This window comes from Acaromyces ingoldii, assembly GCF_003144295.1.
Source record: "Acaromyces ingoldii strain MCA 4198 unplaced genomic scaffold FA10scaffold_2, whole genome shotgun sequence".
Classification (NCBI taxonomy): Eukaryota; Fungi; Basidiomycota; class Exobasidiomycetes; order Exobasidiales; family Cryptobasidiaceae; genus Acaromyces; species Acaromyces ingoldii.
The window spans coordinates 2448762-2466090 of record NW_020290248.1 but is presented as its reverse complement, the minus strand read 5'-3'; the positions used below and the strand labels follow the sequence as shown (position 1 = coordinate 2466090).

Sequence of the window (17329 nt, the reverse complement as noted above, 5' to 3'; positions counted from 1 at the left end):
CACGTGAATCGATGCTTATTTTCTCTCTCTCTCTCTCTCTCTTGCTCTTGGATCTCAGAGAGCCACGTGGTTTTTAGGTATATGCAAGGACGCGGATCCTTGCGTCGCCTCGCGCGTCTCCCTAATCATCGACGACCCCTGCTTTTCGTCCAGACGACGGTGGGAATCCACACATTTTAATTGTTTGGTTCAGACAAGCAAATAAAACGAGCTGCCCCAAATTGGCCCATCGAAAGCTTTACCACAGCGGCGGAACCGTCCACGTCAATCCTCCGCACCCTGTTCTCGCTCAGCTCTCAAAATCTGCCTACCGCCTCCTGGCATGAATCTCACGTGTGGACCGAGGGCAAGCAGTACATATGACTACCAGGCCGCCGCACAGTGAAGCCCCTGCCTCTCCGATTTTCTCATGGGCGCAACCAAATGCTTGTTTCCTCGCTTCTCCCCGAAGGCAGTACTCAATCGTTATGCCCGACCTTGCCAATAGATGGGGTGCCTGCCGGAGCAATAATCTGCTGCTGACCCTCCCCCTGCAAGCAAGCAAATTGATGTTCTTTTTTCTGCCGATCGCCACTGCTACTCACCTGCAAACGGGCGGCTCCTGTTGTTCCGTCGTCGCGCGCTTCTACAGTATCGAAGCAGCGGGCCGGACAGATGAGAGAATAAAAGGGGGATAGCGAAATGTGTAGAAACCCACCCAGAGCCCATCTCCTCCCAGACCGATCAGACGTATACACCTCGTCGTGATGCTCTCGCCCAGCAAAGCGGATCTTCTGCTGCTCCCTCCCTTTGACGAGTCGCGTCGTCACTCTGGCTCCACTGCCTCGCTCCTCTCGCTGCGTTCGGCGGCGTCCAAGAGCAGCGCGTCGTCGCACGTGCCACCTCCACCGCCGCAAGTGACGCCCATGTCGCGCAACTCTTCGTCGTCTTCTTCTTCCAGCAAGGCACGCGCGGGCATTTGCTTCTGCGGCAAGCCAGCCGCGTCCGACCGCGATGACGACGACGCGGGTGAGGACGAGGAGGCCATCTACTGCGGTCGGCAATGCGCGCGTCAGGATGCCATGCAAGCTCTCCTTGCCCGCTCGCAAGGCGACGACAAGAAGGAAGAGCCGCATACACCCCAGCGGCAGATCCTCCAGGACAAAAAGGTGGAGAACCAGAATCCCGTGCACAAGCTGCCTCGGAAACCGGTCCCGAGTCTAGTCTCGAGCAAGCAGGCAGCCTCGTCAGCCAAGGCCCGGATTGTCAAGAGGGCCAGCGTAACTCTCTCGAAGCGATATCCAGGCCTCGACCTATCGATGCTGGAGCCGCAGATCGAGGAGCCAGAAGAAGAGCAGAGAGAGGACGTCGAGGAGCGAAGGCAATCGTCGATGCTCGGCGTCAACCTCTCACTTCGGCTCAGCATGATGGGCACGAGCCACTATCGCAGGATGGAGGCCCTCTCGTCGACGGACTTGCTGTCGCTTTCGGGGTCGGCGTGCTCGAGGTCATCGTCATGCTCCTCAATGGACTCGAGGGAGAGCTCCACATCTTCTCGCGACCAGTTTGTCTCTCCTCTGCCCGGACCCGAGCCCAGCCTCATTTCGGAGCCCTCGGAGCGTGAAAAGGCGCGCATCGCGGCCCTCGAAGCGCCACAAAAGGCCCGCGCCCGCCACGCTCGTAACCAAGCCGCAGCACCTTCTCCAAGCGACATTGCTCAGCTCCTTCGCGATGCCGGGGACGACTACGATGGCGCAGAATCTGCTCACCCTGGCCACCAGGCAAAACGCTCCGATGCCTCGGATCTGAGCCGGAGCTCCATCGTCTCTTCTCTCTTCGACGATGCCGGGCAGCACATGAGGATGGATTCGATGGATCGTCTGGGTGTCCGAAGCAGGGGAACCACCGTTTCCACACATGATGGCCAAGAGCGAGTCAACATCTCGATGCTGCTGAGCAAGCGCATGTCAAGCCGTCAGCTCCACGATAAGGCGAGCACAGCAAAGATGGGCGAAGGCTACAACGGCTTAGAGAGCGCCAACGTCGAGCGGCTGCGTCGAGAGCTTCAAATGCTCGACGACGAGCTCACCAGGACATTCGATGCCTTTGAATTCGACGACGATGAGTACCAGGACTTGATGGGCGGCGACAATGGTGATGATGGCCTCGACGCCCGCTCTTTTGTCGAAGAGGACGAGGAAGACGAACTCGAGCAGCCGTACGAGTCTCCCGTCGGCAGCAACAGAGGCTCGCCGAGCCCGAACTTCCTGGGCCTCGATCTTGGCACGGAGCAAGCACCGCTTCCCCCTCTCGTCGAAACAGCACATCAGGAAATCGATCTTATTCACCAAGACGCCGCACCTACAAAGTCGCAATTTGAGGACGAAGACTCCCCAGACCGTTGCGCTGCTCCTTCGCCGGGCAGCGCGAAGAGCAAGCTCAAGTCACTCTGGAGAAAGGGCTCGCAGCCTCGCCTCTGCCCTTCTCTTGGCATAAGCTCAAGCATGGAGCTGCCTGCCTCGCCATCGTCACCCACAAAGCGCCTTGCGACGCCCGGCGCAACGAGTCAGCAGGAGAGAGAGACAAGGGTCGCCGACCGACTGGCGGACCGCCTCGATGCCGTCCTACGGGGACGGTGGGGACTGGTGAAGTCCTTCAGCTCGGCTCAGTCTCCACCTTGAATTCGTTCTACCACAGTGCCTCCTAAGGCTTCTGCCTTGAAAGCTCCTTTAGCTATACCAGGTATCCTCTCTTCCCTTTTCCACTCTTCTGTATTTTACCCTGATAACCATGTAGCCATAAAATCTCCTCCTCCTTCGCCTTCTTTTAACTGTCCCAGTACGTTGACTGTAGACCTAGACACACATTCGTTCAAACCTTCTCCTTTCAAAGCTCGACTCTGCACCTCACTTGGGACAATACCATTGATTCGCCTCTGATTCTGTTCTTCTTTCGTTATCGACTGCTGACCTCAGCATCGGAAAATGTGTTTTTTCCATGATGAATCCCGAGGTCGGTCATCATGCAAACGAGGTCGCCGGCTCTCTCCTCCACACCTCTCGGGAGGCGATACAGCAGCGAAGAATGGGAGCATGTGACACCTGATTTTGTTTTTTTTTTTCCACCTGCGCAAGAAAGGGATGGGAATACTAGCACATGGGGCGCGAGCCGTGGAATTATCGATGAAGAGGAGGAGGGAAACGAACCGCGAGGCTACGGGATCGGAGCTTGAAAGAGTGTATCCCGAGAGCAGCCCGAAATATTCAGTCCCTCTTTATCCACCACGGTGTCATCTTCAGCTGCTGTGCTGTGCATCGACAAGATTCGAAGAAGACCTTGCGGTCGAAGTCTTATCTAGGTACCGTGCGCGTGTGGTTCTTGTTTTATTTTTTCGGTTGCTTGGATAATTTCTTGGAACCTTGTGGGCGCGGATAACGAAGTAGCAACATCCAGGTTCGCTGCGCTGGATCGACAGGTCGAGGCATATGTGGAGAGGACGAGAAGGGAGGTACACAGAGGTGGAGCAGAAAAGAAGACATAGAGAAGCAGCATGGTGAAGTTTCTCGGGTGATTGCTTGTGGAGAGTGGAGAGGAACCCGAGGGAGGGCGCAGATATGCTGCCGGTGCCTCGGAGTCCGCAAGGTGGATTTTGGGATCACCTCACCACATGAAGAGGCAGGTCGCCATATGTAAAATTCTGTACACGTTCGTTCAAGATTAAGTTCTTCGGCACACTCAACAAAAAGGAGGTGTTCCCCGCAGACAGGCCCAAGAAACAAGTGGGCAGACAGGAAGATTCATTTGGCACGCAAAGAACCCTGCCGAGGGCGTAAAGTGGGGCTTCTGTCCTGTGCCCTGCAGCCCTGCTCAATCCTCGGGCCACTTTAGACTATAGCTCGAGAGAAGGCGCGCTCTTTTTGCTTTGCTTTGCCAATTAATGAATTTCAAACACTTTCGTCATCGCCGTGTGCCCTTCAGGCACCGCCAAAGAGATGAGACGACAAACATGTGAATACCGAAAAGGACCACATGTAGGGCAGCAGCACACAAGGTGTTCCTGCGCAACGTCGAAAGCGACAGGCGGACTGGAGAGCTGCCTTAGATGCCCGTGCTGCATGCGTGGAAGTCAGATAGAGGAATTTCGAACGCAAGCCTGCTGTTTCGATCGCCGAGGGGAGGGATGGGCAAGCAGGACGGTGGATGGATGCAGTGTCTCCCACCCGGTGCAATGGGATTCCATGAGATTCCTTGTCCTCTCTTCACCACGACGAAGACAGCAAGTGTCTCTTCAAGATTAGGTGTCCCTTTGTCCTCCCGTCGCCCATTGTTCTTGCATTGTTCACTGCGCTCCCTTTGTCCGCGCCCATCTCTTGTCGGCCGATTCACGGTCTTCGATCAAGCTCAACTTTCCGAATTTGCAAAAGGATCAGCATAAAGTGGGTGGTGAGTGCAGTCTGTCTCCTGGCTTGCCTGCGAGCTGCTGGACGCACAGCGGAGCCATCATTGGGCGCCTGCTCCTTTAGATAGTGACTGCGCTCGAGCCTCCTTGAAGCTTCCGTCTGGGCTCAGCCTCTCAAGAGAATGGACGGACCGAGAAATATTCTGTTATGTGCTGATTGTCATACTTTTGCCCCTTTTGCAACACCGTCGATCAGACTCATCCTCAGCCTCCTTTACCCCGAACCGCCACACTTGGTCTAAGCCCAGTCTCTCAGCTTCCGGATCCCCATTTCACTCCCCGCTCCATATATCTCGCCTTTCACGTCCTTGCGCCTTTATTTCTTGTTTCTGCACCATTTGCCAACACGCAGCACTCGCGACCATGGCTGCCATCATCATGACGAATGACACGGAGGAGGACTTCGAGAACCTGACGTCGGATGACGAGTACGCGCGGTATCCAGCACGACGTCATGGTGGAATGGGCAAGCTGGCTACATTCTTTGGAGAGGACGAGGAAGACATCGACCAGGTGCTGTCGAAGAGAGGACCACTCCTGGGGAAGTCACGGATGCCCAGACCTGTGGCACACCACATGCGATCTTCCAGGTCTGTCGAACGTCGCGATAGCAAATGCGAGAGTGGAAGATCGTCCTCACTCGACGTTACGTGGCACCATCCTTCCTCGTCGTCAAACGCCCCGAGGATCTCCTTTCATCCGCCAAGTAGCGATCTTTGGCAGGACTGGAGGACCAGCAATGAGTTTTTTGCAGGCGAACACACTGCATTTGATGATGGGATACAGTCGACCACTGCAAACAGGTCAGTCACCGACCTGTCAGATTACACCAGGATGGACGAGGGCGAGAGACTCAATAGAGGAACATCGCTCTCGTTGGAACGAGATCAGAGGAGGCACATGACCGACTTTTCGCCTGGCCACATCTTATCCAGTAATTCGTTCAGTCCGTCGAAAGCGCCAGCGACATCTTCGACTTCGGGGTCTTCCACCACCATTGCTACCCCTCGATGGGAGCGACGTCGGTCCTCGTCGACGGCATCGTCGCATTCACGCAACAGCATGCTCTCGCTGCCTACTGATTCTCAGCCGTCTCAGGTGCATTCGTCCCAGGATCACGCCGACTACCGGGCCTCTCTAGAGCTTCGTGCAGCAAACCTGCCGCCAGCGCTTGGCGGCAGCAAGCGGCGCCATGCGCCACGAGTAGCAAAAAGCAAGCCGAGAGACCCGCTCGAGGACTGCCGACCTGATCAAGTGGCCAGGCTCAGGAGGAAGTGGGCCATGACGAGAATGGTAGAGCTCCCAGCCAAGTTCCCTCAGCAGCGAATGGACCTTGAGGCTGTCACGATTCTTGAGCACCGCTTGACTTATCGAGATGCTGCATCGACGAAGCTGTCGAGTCGCATTAGCAAGATGGGTCTCGCAAAAACGTGGAAGAAGCGCTTCGTCATCTTCAGTACGAACGCTCTAGCTCATCCAAACGACGAAAACAATTTAATGCGCTGGCAGGCTTGTCGATCTACCAACAGGTGGTCCGAGGGTGCTAGAGACGAGGAGGACGACGATAGTAGGTACGACTCGATGTCCATGATGACGGCAAATTCGAGCAGGACGCGCAGGAAGCGCGTCAAGGGCAGAGCGGAGGGTGGTAAAGTCGATAGTGACGACGGCATGGGCGAGGCTGCCATCAACTTTGTCTTTGATTTCGATGAACAGCGCTACGAGCCCGTCTCGGAACCGTACGCTTGCCTCTCGACCTATCGGACAGGAACAGAAACGGAGATGGAAGTCGAGAGGCTATTCTTGAGCGGCGACAGCACCGTCACGGTGCCTTCCAAGAGTGCCGCCGAACATGGCACCGACGGCCATCTTCTGGAGATCCGTGGCAAGCTCGTGAGCGCCCTGACGGTGAAACAAGACGAGAGGAGAAGAAGCTCCGATATCACAACAGTTTGGTTACTCCGCTTTGAGTGTGTCAATGTGTTGATGAGCTGGCTCAAGATCATGAGGGTGAGCGTTTATTTAGGACGTTACGAAGAACAGGAATGTACACTGACGCTTGGATTGCACTACAGTCCGCTATCATTGCGCTCGAACGGGAGGAGCGATTCTTCCATGTAGGTCGCCGTTCGATTGAGCTGCCTGGCCCTTCGACATACAATGAAAACTACGGGCGGAGCGGGGCAAAGGTGGGCAACCTCCGTAGTCCTTCGAGCACGCACTACACGTCATCAAGCTCTTCTCTACGTCACTCCGGGGGCAGACACGAAAACCAGGAAGTTCTGGCAGGTCAAGCTCGGACTTCGAGCTACTCAGATGATCGCCAGAGGCACTCTCTTCGGCCTCCAGTGTTTTCATCGGGGATCGCGTCCACTCGGCTCTCGCTGGACGGCCATCAAAGCAAGGAAATGCCCGATCCGCCCTTGTCCTCAGGTCGCAGTACAGAAGCGCTGCCCGCCGTTAAGGCGCTGACCGAAGAAAAGATGACCCGACCGAACAATACAGTCTCTAAGGAACAAGGCCCGACCAGTGGCGAGGAGCCTCATCTGCAGAACTCGATCCTTCCGCAATCGTGTGGCACGAGTCATGGACTCGGATCCCTGTCTCGTTTACCCCGTTCTTTTACCCTGAACGCAAGTGCAGGGATGCACAGCCGCTCAAGTCGGAGCGAGGACGAAGAAGAAGATGAGGATACAAAAGATCGTACTTCGGCTAGTGACCCAGGCCACGTACAAATAGATTGGTCGTTGCCTATCGAGACCGGTTCAACACCATTCCTGACAACGCGTCACTCGGTACTAGCATCCAAGAGATCAACCAATTCCACGAAGAGCTTGTCGTCGTCGATCAGGAGCTACACTTCATCCAACGCGCCATCTGCTTGTTCGTTGGCTTCGTTTGCATCTGGCACGTCGCATGATCGATCACCCATCTCGCCGGTGATGCCCCCCACGCCCGTCGCCCCGCTTACAGCGATCACTAAAGGGAGAGAGTCCATGACGGTAGCTTCCAAATATGCCAGTACAGAGGAGATTCAAGCCCATCCTTCAAGGCAGCAGCAGCACGGAGTACGGTCGCCACCGAGAACCCGAACAAGTACTTCGTCAGACCACAACAAGATGGGCCATGGCACAGACGGGATGCGGACAAGGTTGACAGACAACTCGAGCCGAGTCAGAAGACCGTCGCTACCCATAGGTATTCTACCGCCGAAGACCCCACCACCTCAGCGTGATCTTCCTGTCGCTCCACATCAAACGGCAATGGCGTCCAAGCAAGTCCTCATCGGCAGTTTTCGCGCCGTGCTGGAAGAGAAGGAGAAGGAGGCAAAAGGACTATCTGTGGCGGAAAGTCTTACGACAGCAGATACCGACTCCACGATTGAAAGCTGCTTGAGCGGTGAGCGGCCAGGGGCGCTCCTCGAAACAACAAACAGCTTTCCGTGTATCCGGACAGAATCTCCGGTTGATCCTTTTGCCCTGCAAAGCGCTGGCGGTTTTGCAGATCAGAGCAATGATCACGACGTTCTTCGCGCGGAGGATGGAACGACCTTCGACGATCAGATCGAGGAGGTGGCTCAGGACGGAAGCGCTTCCCCCATTGAGACTACAAGCAGCATCGATAGCTGCAGAACAGCGGCGAGCTCCGTCTCTGGACCCTCTCTTCGACCTCTGACTCTCAGTCGATCTTCGTCTATCCTGTCACCTATGGCAAAACCTAGTGGCTTCGAAGCACGGATGTCGGACCAGCCTCTTGATGTTGCCATTCAATCTTCGAGATTGGCGTCACACCAGCGTTCTTATCAGCACAGCCATAAATATTCCACAACTTCTTCGCACTCCAAGACATCTTCTCAGGCCTCGTCCATTGCGTCAATGGCCACCAACCCGCGAGATTCTGCTCTTATCAAAAAGATGGAGCCAGCTACCAGAAGCTCGACAAGTGCTGCAACTTATTACCCCCAAGAAGGGTCTCCGCGTTCCACATCGACAGAGTCCACCTTCAACTCTGGATATCTTTCATGCTCTTCTCCGCCGCCAAATGCCACCGTCCAAAGCGCTCATCATGAAGCCTACCTTTCTCCTGCTCCCTCGGGTTTGCCCACACCCCCTCCGACAAAATCAAATACAATGTCAGCGGTGGCCAATGACATGCGTCGGGGCGTCTTCGAGCAGCGGGGAAGGTGCGCTAGGGGAGTGCCCACTGCCGTCTTACCCCACCATCTCCGTTCGCCCGGCGGTCTGGGAGATAGATATCATTTCGAACAAGCACAGCAGTACCGGAAGAAGGTCACGTCGCTTTCGACGATCGATTCCGTCTCGATTGATATCATGACACCCTCGAACCCACTTTCGGGCCAAAGTACGCCGATGACAGTGAGCAGCCCGTTACAGAGCGATGATGCGGGTGACGACAAGACCCTCCATGGCGGAGGTGCCGCCGGTATTGGTCTGGGCATTGACTATCGATACGATGAGGGGCCAAGGGAAGGAGACTCGAGCAAAGAAGAGATGAGGACTTCACAATTCATGATGCTCAAGAACGACGAGTTCGGCGTAGCATTGTGATGCTCACTATCATCACTTTCCTTCCACAATACCTTTGCCTCCTCTCTCACATCGTAGCTGGACGATATGTCACTCTTCTGTACTTTTTTTTGAACTTTCACACCCTGCGACATGGGATGACATCTACTATTCTCGCGAGGCGACAAGAGTGTTGACAAGAGCCACCTCACGGACCGTGATAGTAGAAGAGACACAGGTATTAGTTTGGAGATAAGGGGAGTACCAGACCAGAAATGGAACAGGGCACATGGAAGGGTGGAAGAGAATTGAGAAAGGCAGAGGAGATTGGTGGCCTTCACATGGTGAGGTAGAAGGCAGCAATGATGAAAGCCGCAGAGACGGCTGCAGCAGAGATGTTGGGCGATGGCGTGGAGGCGTCCTTGTGTCCACCCTGGGAGCTCTTGCTGGTGCTATTCTTGCGCGCCGTGTCGGCAGCGGTGGCAGCCGCAGCAGGGTTCGACTGCGTGTTGACGAGAACGCGATCGACGACGTGGACGACGCCATTGTTCGTGAGGATGTCTGCTTTGATGATCCGAGCTTCTATGGACCCCGTAGATACAAACGTCTCGTTGCCCTCTGTGCGGAACTTGACCGACTCGCCCGATGCCGACGTCTGATCGGCCTTGATTTGACCCGACTGAATCCAGGCCGTGTAGGCCACTGTGCCGTTCAGAACATGGTTGGCGAGGATGTTTGCGATGTCTTGCGTGGTCGCCTTGCTAAGTGCTCCTGTCGCATTGGCCACTGCCTGAAGATCGGGTGCGTCAGTTTTCCCAATGTACAGCAAAGCGAAGGGGTGTAGCTACCTTGTCCTCGGGCGCAAAAAGGGTGATGGATGGCGTGGAGGAAAGGATGTCGACCGTCTGGTTTCTGTCCAGAAGCGCTCGGATCGTCGACAGATCATCTTCTTCCTGCAATATGCTGGAAAGGTTGCCGGGGATAGTAAGGAAGTGGTCGATGGGCTGGATGAGGACGTTGCCAAGACGAGGTCCATCGGTCGTGTTTTCAAAGCTGGCGACTTCGTCGGCCAAGGGATTAGGGATTTCTGCCTTGTCGCTGGTGCTGTTGCTGGCTTGGACGACGACCACCTGAGGCTGTTGCAGCATGTTGACAAGTGGGCTGCCGATGAGTTCCGTAGGCGCAACGATGCGATTGCCTGGTGCTTTGTGCAGATTTTCATAGGACAACGAACCATTGACGAGGTGGTATGCGAGAATCGCAGGAAGCTGCTGAGCAGAAGGCATTGATCCAAGCTTCTTGAAAGCAGCATTGGTGGGTGCCAGCAACGTCATGTTGCCACCTTTGGCGAGAACCGGGCCCTAGTCACCGTCATCAGCTTTACTCTCCTTGTTCGCATCAAGTGTGTACACTCACGATTGCCTGAGTGAAGTTAGTGACTACCTGACTCAGCATAGTCAAGCCACTGGCGGTAAGAGCATCGACAAAGGCTTTTCCTGGGTCCGCATTTTGTTGGCCAGCGACGAGAGTGGCGCCAAAGGCGAGAGGAGCTAGAAGAAGCCCTCTAAACTTCATGTTGACGAGAAATAGGAGCTATATGGCCAGCGGATGGATCTTTTTATCGAGAGCTCCAGTGCCAGAAGGAGGCGATTGGTGAATAGAGGCCTATGGCGCAAAGGTAAAGAAGGGAAGAGAGAGAAAGGGAAAGGGGGAGGAAAGCGGGTGGCTTTATAGGCCCGCCGTAGCTCACTAATCAGCATCACTCGCCGCTCGAGCTGGAAGAGCGAGCGCGGTGACAGAGGACGAGGGACATTGATGACCATTTTCGCGGTCCGTCAGCAGATATCATTGACCCTCGCCGGGCACTCTATTGAGCATACGCGCCCTCCTCCCCTTTCTTTTAATTCTTTGTGGACCGCTGAGGAGGAAGTCATCAAATAGAAGCTCCTCCTTGTTGGCCGCTCTCCTGATCACGTCACATGTCACTTGGTCTCATTCGGGCATGAATTGGTCAAAGGCGCCATTTCATTGTCCGCTATTGTCCGTATAAATTCACAAAATAGTGCCGTAAGCGGCCACCGCCGCGGTGAGAGTCGCACTCACAACCGCAACGACGACGCCGCTGGAATTGGCGCTCTTCATGGAGAAAAGATTGACATTGTCCCACACCTTTGGGTTGAAAAGTTAGTGGCAGGAGAAATAGGCATTCAAATGAACCAGTCTTACGTACCAGGTGGCGCACGCCGTTGACGGAGTGGTAAACGATGGGAAATGCAAGAGCGGTCTTCGCCGTCAATTTAAACCAGAGGGACAGACCGCTGACCAAGCCAACGAGAGACGGTGTCAAATGCGTGACATCGACGCCCAAGAGGGGCAAGGCGAGATACGCGAGTCCGGCTCCGTACTGTGAGAAAAGTCAGGGGGGCAATTGAACGATGGACAGTAATTACCAACTTACCAGGCCGAGGGAAGCGACGAGACCGGTGCCTCGATTCATCCCGCTTTGGAGAGACACAATATGGTCAGTTTGCCCGGGTAAGCTCCAGGCGACGCGGCCTCTTACCTCATCCACCTGCAAGGTGAAGGGAAAAATGAGGTGTCAACACCTGGTGTACATGGGTGAAATGGAAGCCGATTCTCACATATTGATGGGATATTTGTAAATTGTGAGGTGAGGTGAAACGGGCCGCAGGCTCCTTCGCTCATTGAGACCCTTGAGGTTCTCTTCAGGTTTCATCGGTATCATTCGTGGTACTTGCCGTAGGCTCGAAGATGCCTTCACCGTAAGCTTGCTCGATGTCGAAAACCTTGAAGAAGCGACAGCGGCGCCTAACGGCCTCGCGAGTCCAAGACCGACTTGCGATGGCAAGGAGATCGGAGACAACATTGACAGATGGCTCTTGCAAGGCATGTCGTCTTTATGAGGGTATGAAGCTGGCTCTGAGAAGCCTCATGCAGGGCAGACCAGCGAGGCTTCCTCGGACTCTGGCGGACCCACATCCGTTGGGTCGTATGAGAAGCTCCCGGGGGCAACCGACACCTTCGGCCGAGTCTGTAAGCGTTATTTTCGTTGCCCTCCATTCTTTTTAGACGCGATTGTCCTGAACATTGCTTTGCCTCTTTTCATTCCCTGTCAAGATGCCGCTGGAAGCTCTGCGGGCGGCGCCGACGTTCATGTCGGTGGAAGACTATGCCGTGCTGCAGCAGTCGACGCCAGCGTCCTTTGAAGGCCATCCTCCTGTGCTTCGCCTCAAGCTAGAAGGCGTACGTTGCACAATCGAACCTGCAAGCGCCCTTCCTGGCGGGGCAAGGCAGACAGAAAGCAACGGCAGCGCGTATGGGCCTCTTGCTTCTGAGGAAGGTGTTCTTTGGGTGACAGAGAGGTGAGTACTGTCATGAGTCTCGCATGCCTGACATAGAAGACTCATCTGTTTGCTCCGCTAGTGCCCTGTCGTTCTTGACGAACACCGGTCGAGGTTTCACTTTGGACTACCCGACGCTCTCTCTTCATGCCGTTTCAAGAACCTTGCCCGACTCTCTAATCGCTTCCTCTTCTCGGTCAGCCGCCGATGTCTCGTGTGTCTACTGCCAGCTGGACGAGAGCCAGGGTGATGATGTAGACGAGGACGAGGACGAAGACGAATCTGGCCTCTCTGAGCTTTGGATCCTCCCAGCCGATCAAGACTCAAGTAAGTCGCTGGCTAATCCGTCTTGATTGTCTCGCTCGATCGCTGAGCATATCACAGTGGAGCCTTTATTTGAAGCGCTATCTTACTGCGCCTCGCTACATCCCTCGGGGCTTGAAGATGAAGAGGGGGGCCACCCCTTCGCTGGCATAGGACCATTCGGCACAGGCGCACAAACCCTCCATGCTATGACCGAAGACGGAGCTTATGACGACGCCGAAGAAGGCGAGCAGGAGCTTAGTGAGGCAGGAAGGGTGAGGAATGGCTTCCAGACTCCAGACAACCGCTTTCGCCCCTACTAGAAGCGGCGATAGCACATGTGAGATGTCTTGAGTAGAAGAGGACAGGCAAGCTGAATCCTTTCGTTGACCTTTCCTCGCTCCCTTGCAGGCGACCCTTGCCCATCTTGATTCCCTCATCGAATGGACGCCTGCTTCGAAGTCGTCATGCGCCGGCCCTGCCTCGTCACCTACAGCCTCCTTCCACTCTTCCGATCCGCGCAAGGCCGAAGTGATGGATCGTACAGACACGATCATTCTGGTCAATTTGCCTCAAGAGGTGTTCCAGATGCCCGAACTGGCCTCGTCACTCCTAGACCTGCTCCATGCGTACGGTGACATGGTTCGTTGGACGCCGCTCCCGAGCTTCGGACGAGCCTTGGTGCAGTACAAAGAGGTAGCAGGGGCCAATCGTGCAAAGGAGGCATTGGACAAGCTCCTGCTTCCCGTCATCGAGGAGGGAGACGAAGAGGGTGAGATGGACGCCCCGCCGACGAGGAAGACCTCTGATAGCGGTGACACGCCTGCGCTCCGAGCGTATTTTGGCCCGCACTCCTCTTCTCTGCCAGTCGAAGGCAGCTCCAATCTCCCTGTACCGGCGACCGATCGCAACTTCCTCATCAGTCCTCCGGGCAGCCCACCGGTGGGCTGGGAACCGGTGCGTGAAGATCCTCCCAATACCGACACGCTGGCAGACGACTTGATCAAGGCCCTGGGCTCGTTGCGCGACCGGGGCTTAGGTGTGGAGAGCCATTCGCCTCGACCATTGAGGATGGATGACGATGAGGCTGGCGACGAGAACGAACACGCACAGAGGTTGCCACCACCTCCCTCACTCGTCATTCCTCCCAGTACCGCCCCTGCCCGCTCATCGCATCCTTTGGCAACTCAGCGCGCCATGGGCGATGGCGAGGGATTCGTGTCAATCCCTGGCGTCACGGTTCAGAGCGTTGATCCCGAGGCGGACGACGATGCGGGCCTCGATCAGCGGCTGAATAAGGGTCTCAGCATCACGGGCGTCAAGGCGACGGTGGAGTCAATGCGGGGTGCTTCAGCCGGCGGGCTGGGCGCCAACAGCGACGGCTTGGCGGGGAGTGGTAACAAAATCACGCCAACTGGGAGGCCGCCCTTGGCGTAGGCGTAGTGTCGCCGCGCAGATTTGTCGCTTGTCACTTCAATGATGATCATTACCCAGATTCTCGTACAACCTTACTTCCTTTTCATCATTCAAACATGATCCGACCTAGCTTTGAAGTCGCCGTCGTTCTGCGGACTGGAGGCAGGAGTGGTGCAAGGATCTGAGTGCGTCTGCTTTCGCCTTTTGCCTAGAGCCGCTTGCTGTGAAGTCTGGCATTTACGTCAACGAGTCTAGCCACTTCAGCCAAGCCGACGATGAGGATCTGACAACTGAGTGACAACCAAACTCAATAAAACCGCTGCTGGCTGATCCAGGCAATTTCTAAGATCTGGGGCGATTAGTGGCTTCGCTTCCATCTGGGGGGCCCAGAACTTGGGCCAGACGTGAGATGAGACACACACGTAAACCTTCCCTTCAAAAGCTCCAAAGGCTGCCCCAATATCGATATGAATATTTGTTGCCTGGATGACGACGAGCAACCAAAGACTAATATATAAAGGCGTGGTCGGGTCATGCAGTCTTCGTAGCAATTTCGGTGGCCGGTCGGCATTTTACCCGGCCTTAAATGCTCCCTCGATCTTGAGGCTGGGCTCCCTTTCTTCCTGCTGCCGCTTTGCGCGAAAACTTGGTCTGCGGTGCTGACACATCAAATTATGCAAAAGGAGGCCCGCGCAGCAACTCCGGGCGGAGGTTCATGCCGGTGGCGGGTCCGCCCACCGTCCGAGGTTCCACCTCAGACAGGTTAAGGGTGGGGGGAACGGCGAGCACCGTCGCACGGAGCGGCACGGAAGCGACACGGAAAGCGCTTAGCGGCAGCCACGCACTTGCGGCGGACCGACGCTCCCGTTGCACTTCACTATGATTCTCTCCCTCCTTCAGAATTTAGGCCGAGAGAATAAAGCTCGCCTGGGTGTGTTTGTTCGCGCACTGCGTTCGGGCCCCTCTCACGTGCACTGTGCGGACTCTTCCGGAGCAACCATACAATGGCAATCAGCTTGATTAGCTGGTAAGCGGACGAATATAGCTCCCGTTGTCCATGCAGGTCCCCTCCGAAAGTCGGCATTCCCACACTGTGGCCTTAGCGCAAGTGCACATGTCAGCCTCACCAGGGTTTAAAGAAAGCCGCGCGCGGGGAACAATGGAGCTGAAAGTCTTCATTGGGCGGCACGGGCTGTGTATGCTTAGATCGATCCAAATTTGCCGTTGAAAGTCGTCTATATGCACCTTCCTGAAGGAAAGATCGAGGCTTGACCACAGCTCTTCTCTGCTCCCCCACCCCTTCGCACCTGTGCCCATGCCGTTGATCTCGCCGGCCCGCTACATTTGCTTGCTTGGCAAGGCGAGCAGCTGTCCACCAGCAGCTCATCCCTGTCGGCAGGTGTTCTCCGGAAGGATGCACGACCTCTTGTCAGAAAGCAGATAATTGAAAAATAAATCACGAAAGAATTTAGACGTCGAGGGCGCACGGGGGAAAAACAGTAAGGGCTTTTATTTTATCCAGGGCTAAAGTAGGAGTGACCCAGCTGCCAGCCGCCGCGCCGACTGGACGGACGTCGGAGGTGGAACCTGTCGGATGACCAAAAAAATACAGAAATGCACATTCGAGGAAAAAGGGCCCAGAGCAGCAGAGCAAGAGATGAGATCGAATGTGGCCGCTGGAATGACGCACCCCCCGTTGCGTGTCGTGCGTGGGACAGGCAGAGGGGCGAGGACGTGGTGCAGGCCTAGTAGTAGCTAGTTAGGCCGGGCAAACGGGACTAATGGGAGCCCGAAGCTCCGACTGTGCGTCCGAGCTTTCCCCATTGCTGCCTATTCTCTTCCATTCTCCTTCCATCTTGCGGGTCCGCCTCTTGTCTCTCTCTCTTTCTCTCTCTCAACGACGACGACGACGACGGTGACAACGATCACCCTCCGCTCTGCACTTGGTTGCTCACCTCCCAAACCCTCTCCGCCCTTACTCTCTCCCGCAACAGCCCCCACTCTCGAGGCGTCAGCAAGGAGCCATCAGCCCATCGCAGCGCAATTGGTTGGCACGGGCGCCGTCTTCACCGTCCGCGGTTCCGCCGTCAGCCCATCAGCCCGTCAGCCCGACAGAAAAAAAATAACAAGCCAGCGCGCCGAAACGCCCGCAAGAGGCGTTTGGTCAGATGGAGTCGAGATAGCAGGCAGAAAGAGAGAAAGATAGAGAGAGAGGGGAATCAAGAGAGAGTAAGACTTCTCTCACAAGAAAGACTAGATCAACACCGCGCCCGTGTTAACGTTGGCTGGGCCCAACGCCTTCAGATTGCATCCCAGTGTTAGCCCTTGTCGTCGCAATTTGTCCCTTGTCGTCCTATAAAGAGTGGACCCTGTCCCCCTTTCCCCCTTCCCTTCTCTCACCGTCATCAGGACGCACTTCAACGGCGAACGAGAACAGATTTCCGCTCCATTAGTTCCAGCCACCCAGCAACACTCAACGCTCGAGGCGGTATCGGCTCCGGTACGCATATCACAGCAGCGCAGCACATCGCCCCTTCGCCCCATAAAAATAAGAAGAGGGGTTTCGCGGCGGGGCCTCATTGCACTCCGAAGCGCGACCGGTTATCTGGCGACGTCCTTCCGAACGGCCCCCGGACCGGTGTGCTCAGCCCTTAAGACACAGGGCGTGGGTTCAGCTTTGCAATTGCAAGAGAGGCAAAGAAAAGGGGGGACGGAAGCCTCGAAAGATAACGGGGCCGCACACGAAAAGGGCCCGGACGCAAAAGGCCCGACAGCTGCTCACGCACGGGCGGACGGAGACAGTCGAGCGGGCGCACAAGCCGTCATAGCCGCGTGCGACAAACGCGAAACGGTGGGCCGGAGGTCCGGCCGTGGTCCTGCTGCACGATGCATCAGAACTATCATCTTCACCACCACCATCACCAGCGCCCTCAGACTGACCTCGAGACACCTTCCTCGCGCCCGTCGCACTTTCTCGACCAGCAAAAACAGCGACAACAGCATCAGCAACAGCAACAACAGCAGCAGCAGCAGCAAGCTCTCCACCAACGACAGGAGCTATCACATCACGGTGGTAGCAGCAGCGGCGGCGGCGGAGGCAGCAGCAGCAGCAGTAATAGCAGCAGCAAGTTACTCAGCCCGGGCGGCCGCTTAGCTCCTCTGCACCGCTTCGACACACCGCCGGAGTTCAGTCACAGATACGGAGGAGGTGCAGCTCAACCACGTCACCAGCCAGAAAGACTTTCGCTTGTCAGGCAAGGGCCGGGAGAGCAGGAAGCCCCCTC

The 17329-nt window shown here is 55.9% G+C and overlaps 5 protein-coding genes across 5 annotated transcripts; 3 read left to right on the top strand and 2 right to left on the bottom strand.

Moving 5' to 3' along the window:
• Positions 1-746: 746 nt before the first annotated feature.
• Positions 747-2660, top strand: FA10DRAFT_259314 (hypothetical protein; the record flags this gene model as incomplete). Its single annotated transcript, XM_025519960.1, has 1 exon — positions 747-2660. One exon carries the CDS (start codon positions 747-749, stop codon positions 2658-2660), a length of 1914 nt encoding a protein of 637 aa, XP_025379252.1.
• Positions 2661-4801: 2141 nt separating this feature from the next.
• Positions 4802-7358, top strand: FA10DRAFT_259313 (hypothetical protein; the record flags this gene model as incomplete). Its single annotated transcript, XM_025519959.1, has 5 exons — positions 4802-5028; positions 5242-6448; positions 6514-6555; positions 6715-7010; positions 7178-7358. The coding sequence occupies 5 exons, from the start codon at positions 4802-4804 to the stop codon at positions 7356-7358; spliced, it is 1953 nt and encodes a 650-aa protein (XP_025379251.1).
• Positions 7359-9156: 1798 nt separating this feature from the next.
• Positions 9157-10642, bottom strand: FA10DRAFT_278700 (FAS1 domain-containing protein). The gene is made up of 3 exons (XM_025523479.1): positions 10381-10642; positions 9813-10325; positions 9157-9754 (listed from the first exon to the last, which is right to left on the bottom strand). Exons 1-3 carry the CDS (start codon positions 10537-10539, stop codon positions 9302-9304), a joined length of 1125 nt encoding a protein of 374 aa, XP_025379250.1. The 5' UTR covers positions 10540-10642; the 3' UTR covers positions 9157-9301.
• Positions 10643-10855: 213 nt separating this feature from the next.
• On the bottom strand, positions 10856-12035 carry FA10DRAFT_81892 (hypothetical protein). The gene is made up of 5 exons (XM_025525724.1): positions 11607-12035; positions 11528-11536; positions 11423-11465; positions 11195-11368; positions 10856-11133 (listed from the first exon to the last, which is right to left on the bottom strand). The coding sequence occupies exons 1-5, from the start codon at positions 11873-11875 to the stop codon at positions 11017-11019; spliced, it is 612 nt and encodes a 203-aa protein (XP_025379249.1). The 5' UTR covers positions 11876-12035; the 3' UTR covers positions 10856-11016.
• Positions 12036-12070: 35 nt separating this feature from the next.
• FA10DRAFT_300591 (Calcipressin-domain-containing protein) lies at positions 12071-14478 on the top strand. Its single transcript, XM_025524869.1, has 4 exons — positions 12071-12347; positions 12409-12653; positions 12711-12904; positions 13041-14478. Exons 1-4 carry the CDS (start codon positions 12103-12105, stop codon positions 14064-14066), a joined length of 1710 nt encoding a protein of 569 aa, XP_025379248.1. The 5' UTR covers positions 12071-12102; the 3' UTR covers positions 14067-14478.
• Positions 14479-17329: the final 2851 nt, after the last annotated feature.

Coding starts and splice junctions, on each gene's coding strand:
- FA10DRAFT_278700 (XM_025523479.1), bottom strand. CDS start 10,539: ATGAAGTTTAGAGGGCTTCTTCTAGCTCCTCTCGCCTTTGGCGCCACT. Junction 10,326..10,380: donor CTAACTTCACTCAGGCAATC/GTGAGTGTACAC, acceptor GACGGTGACTAG/GGCCCGGTTCTCGCCAAAGG. Junction 9,755..9,812: donor TTTTTGCGCCCGAGGACAAG/GTAGCTACACCC, acceptor CCCGATCTTCAG/GCAGTGGCCAATGCGACAGG.
- FA10DRAFT_81892 (XM_025525724.1), bottom strand. CDS start 11,875: ATGCCTTGCAAGAGCCATCTGTCAATGTTGTCTCCGATCTCCTTGCCA. Junction 11,369..11,422: donor TCGTCGCTTCCCTCGGCCTG/GTAAGTTGGTAA, acceptor CTTTTCTCACAG/TACGGAGCCGGACTCGCGTA. Junction 11,134..11,194: donor TCAACGGCGTGCGCCACCTG/GTACGTAAGACT, acceptor TTCAACCCAAAG/GTGTGGGACAATGTCAATCT.
- FA10DRAFT_300591 (XM_025524869.1), top strand. CDS start 12,103: ATGCCGCTGGAAGCTCTGCGGGCGGCGCCGACGTTCATGTCGGTGGAA. Junction 12,654..12,710: donor CCCAGCCGATCAAGACTCAA/GTAAGTCGCTGG, acceptor AGCATATCACAG/TGGAGCCTTTATTTGAAGCG. Junction 12,905..13,040: donor AGCTTAGTGAGGCAGGAAGG/GTGAGGAATGGC, acceptor GCTCCCTTGCAG/GCGACCCTTGCCCATCTTGA.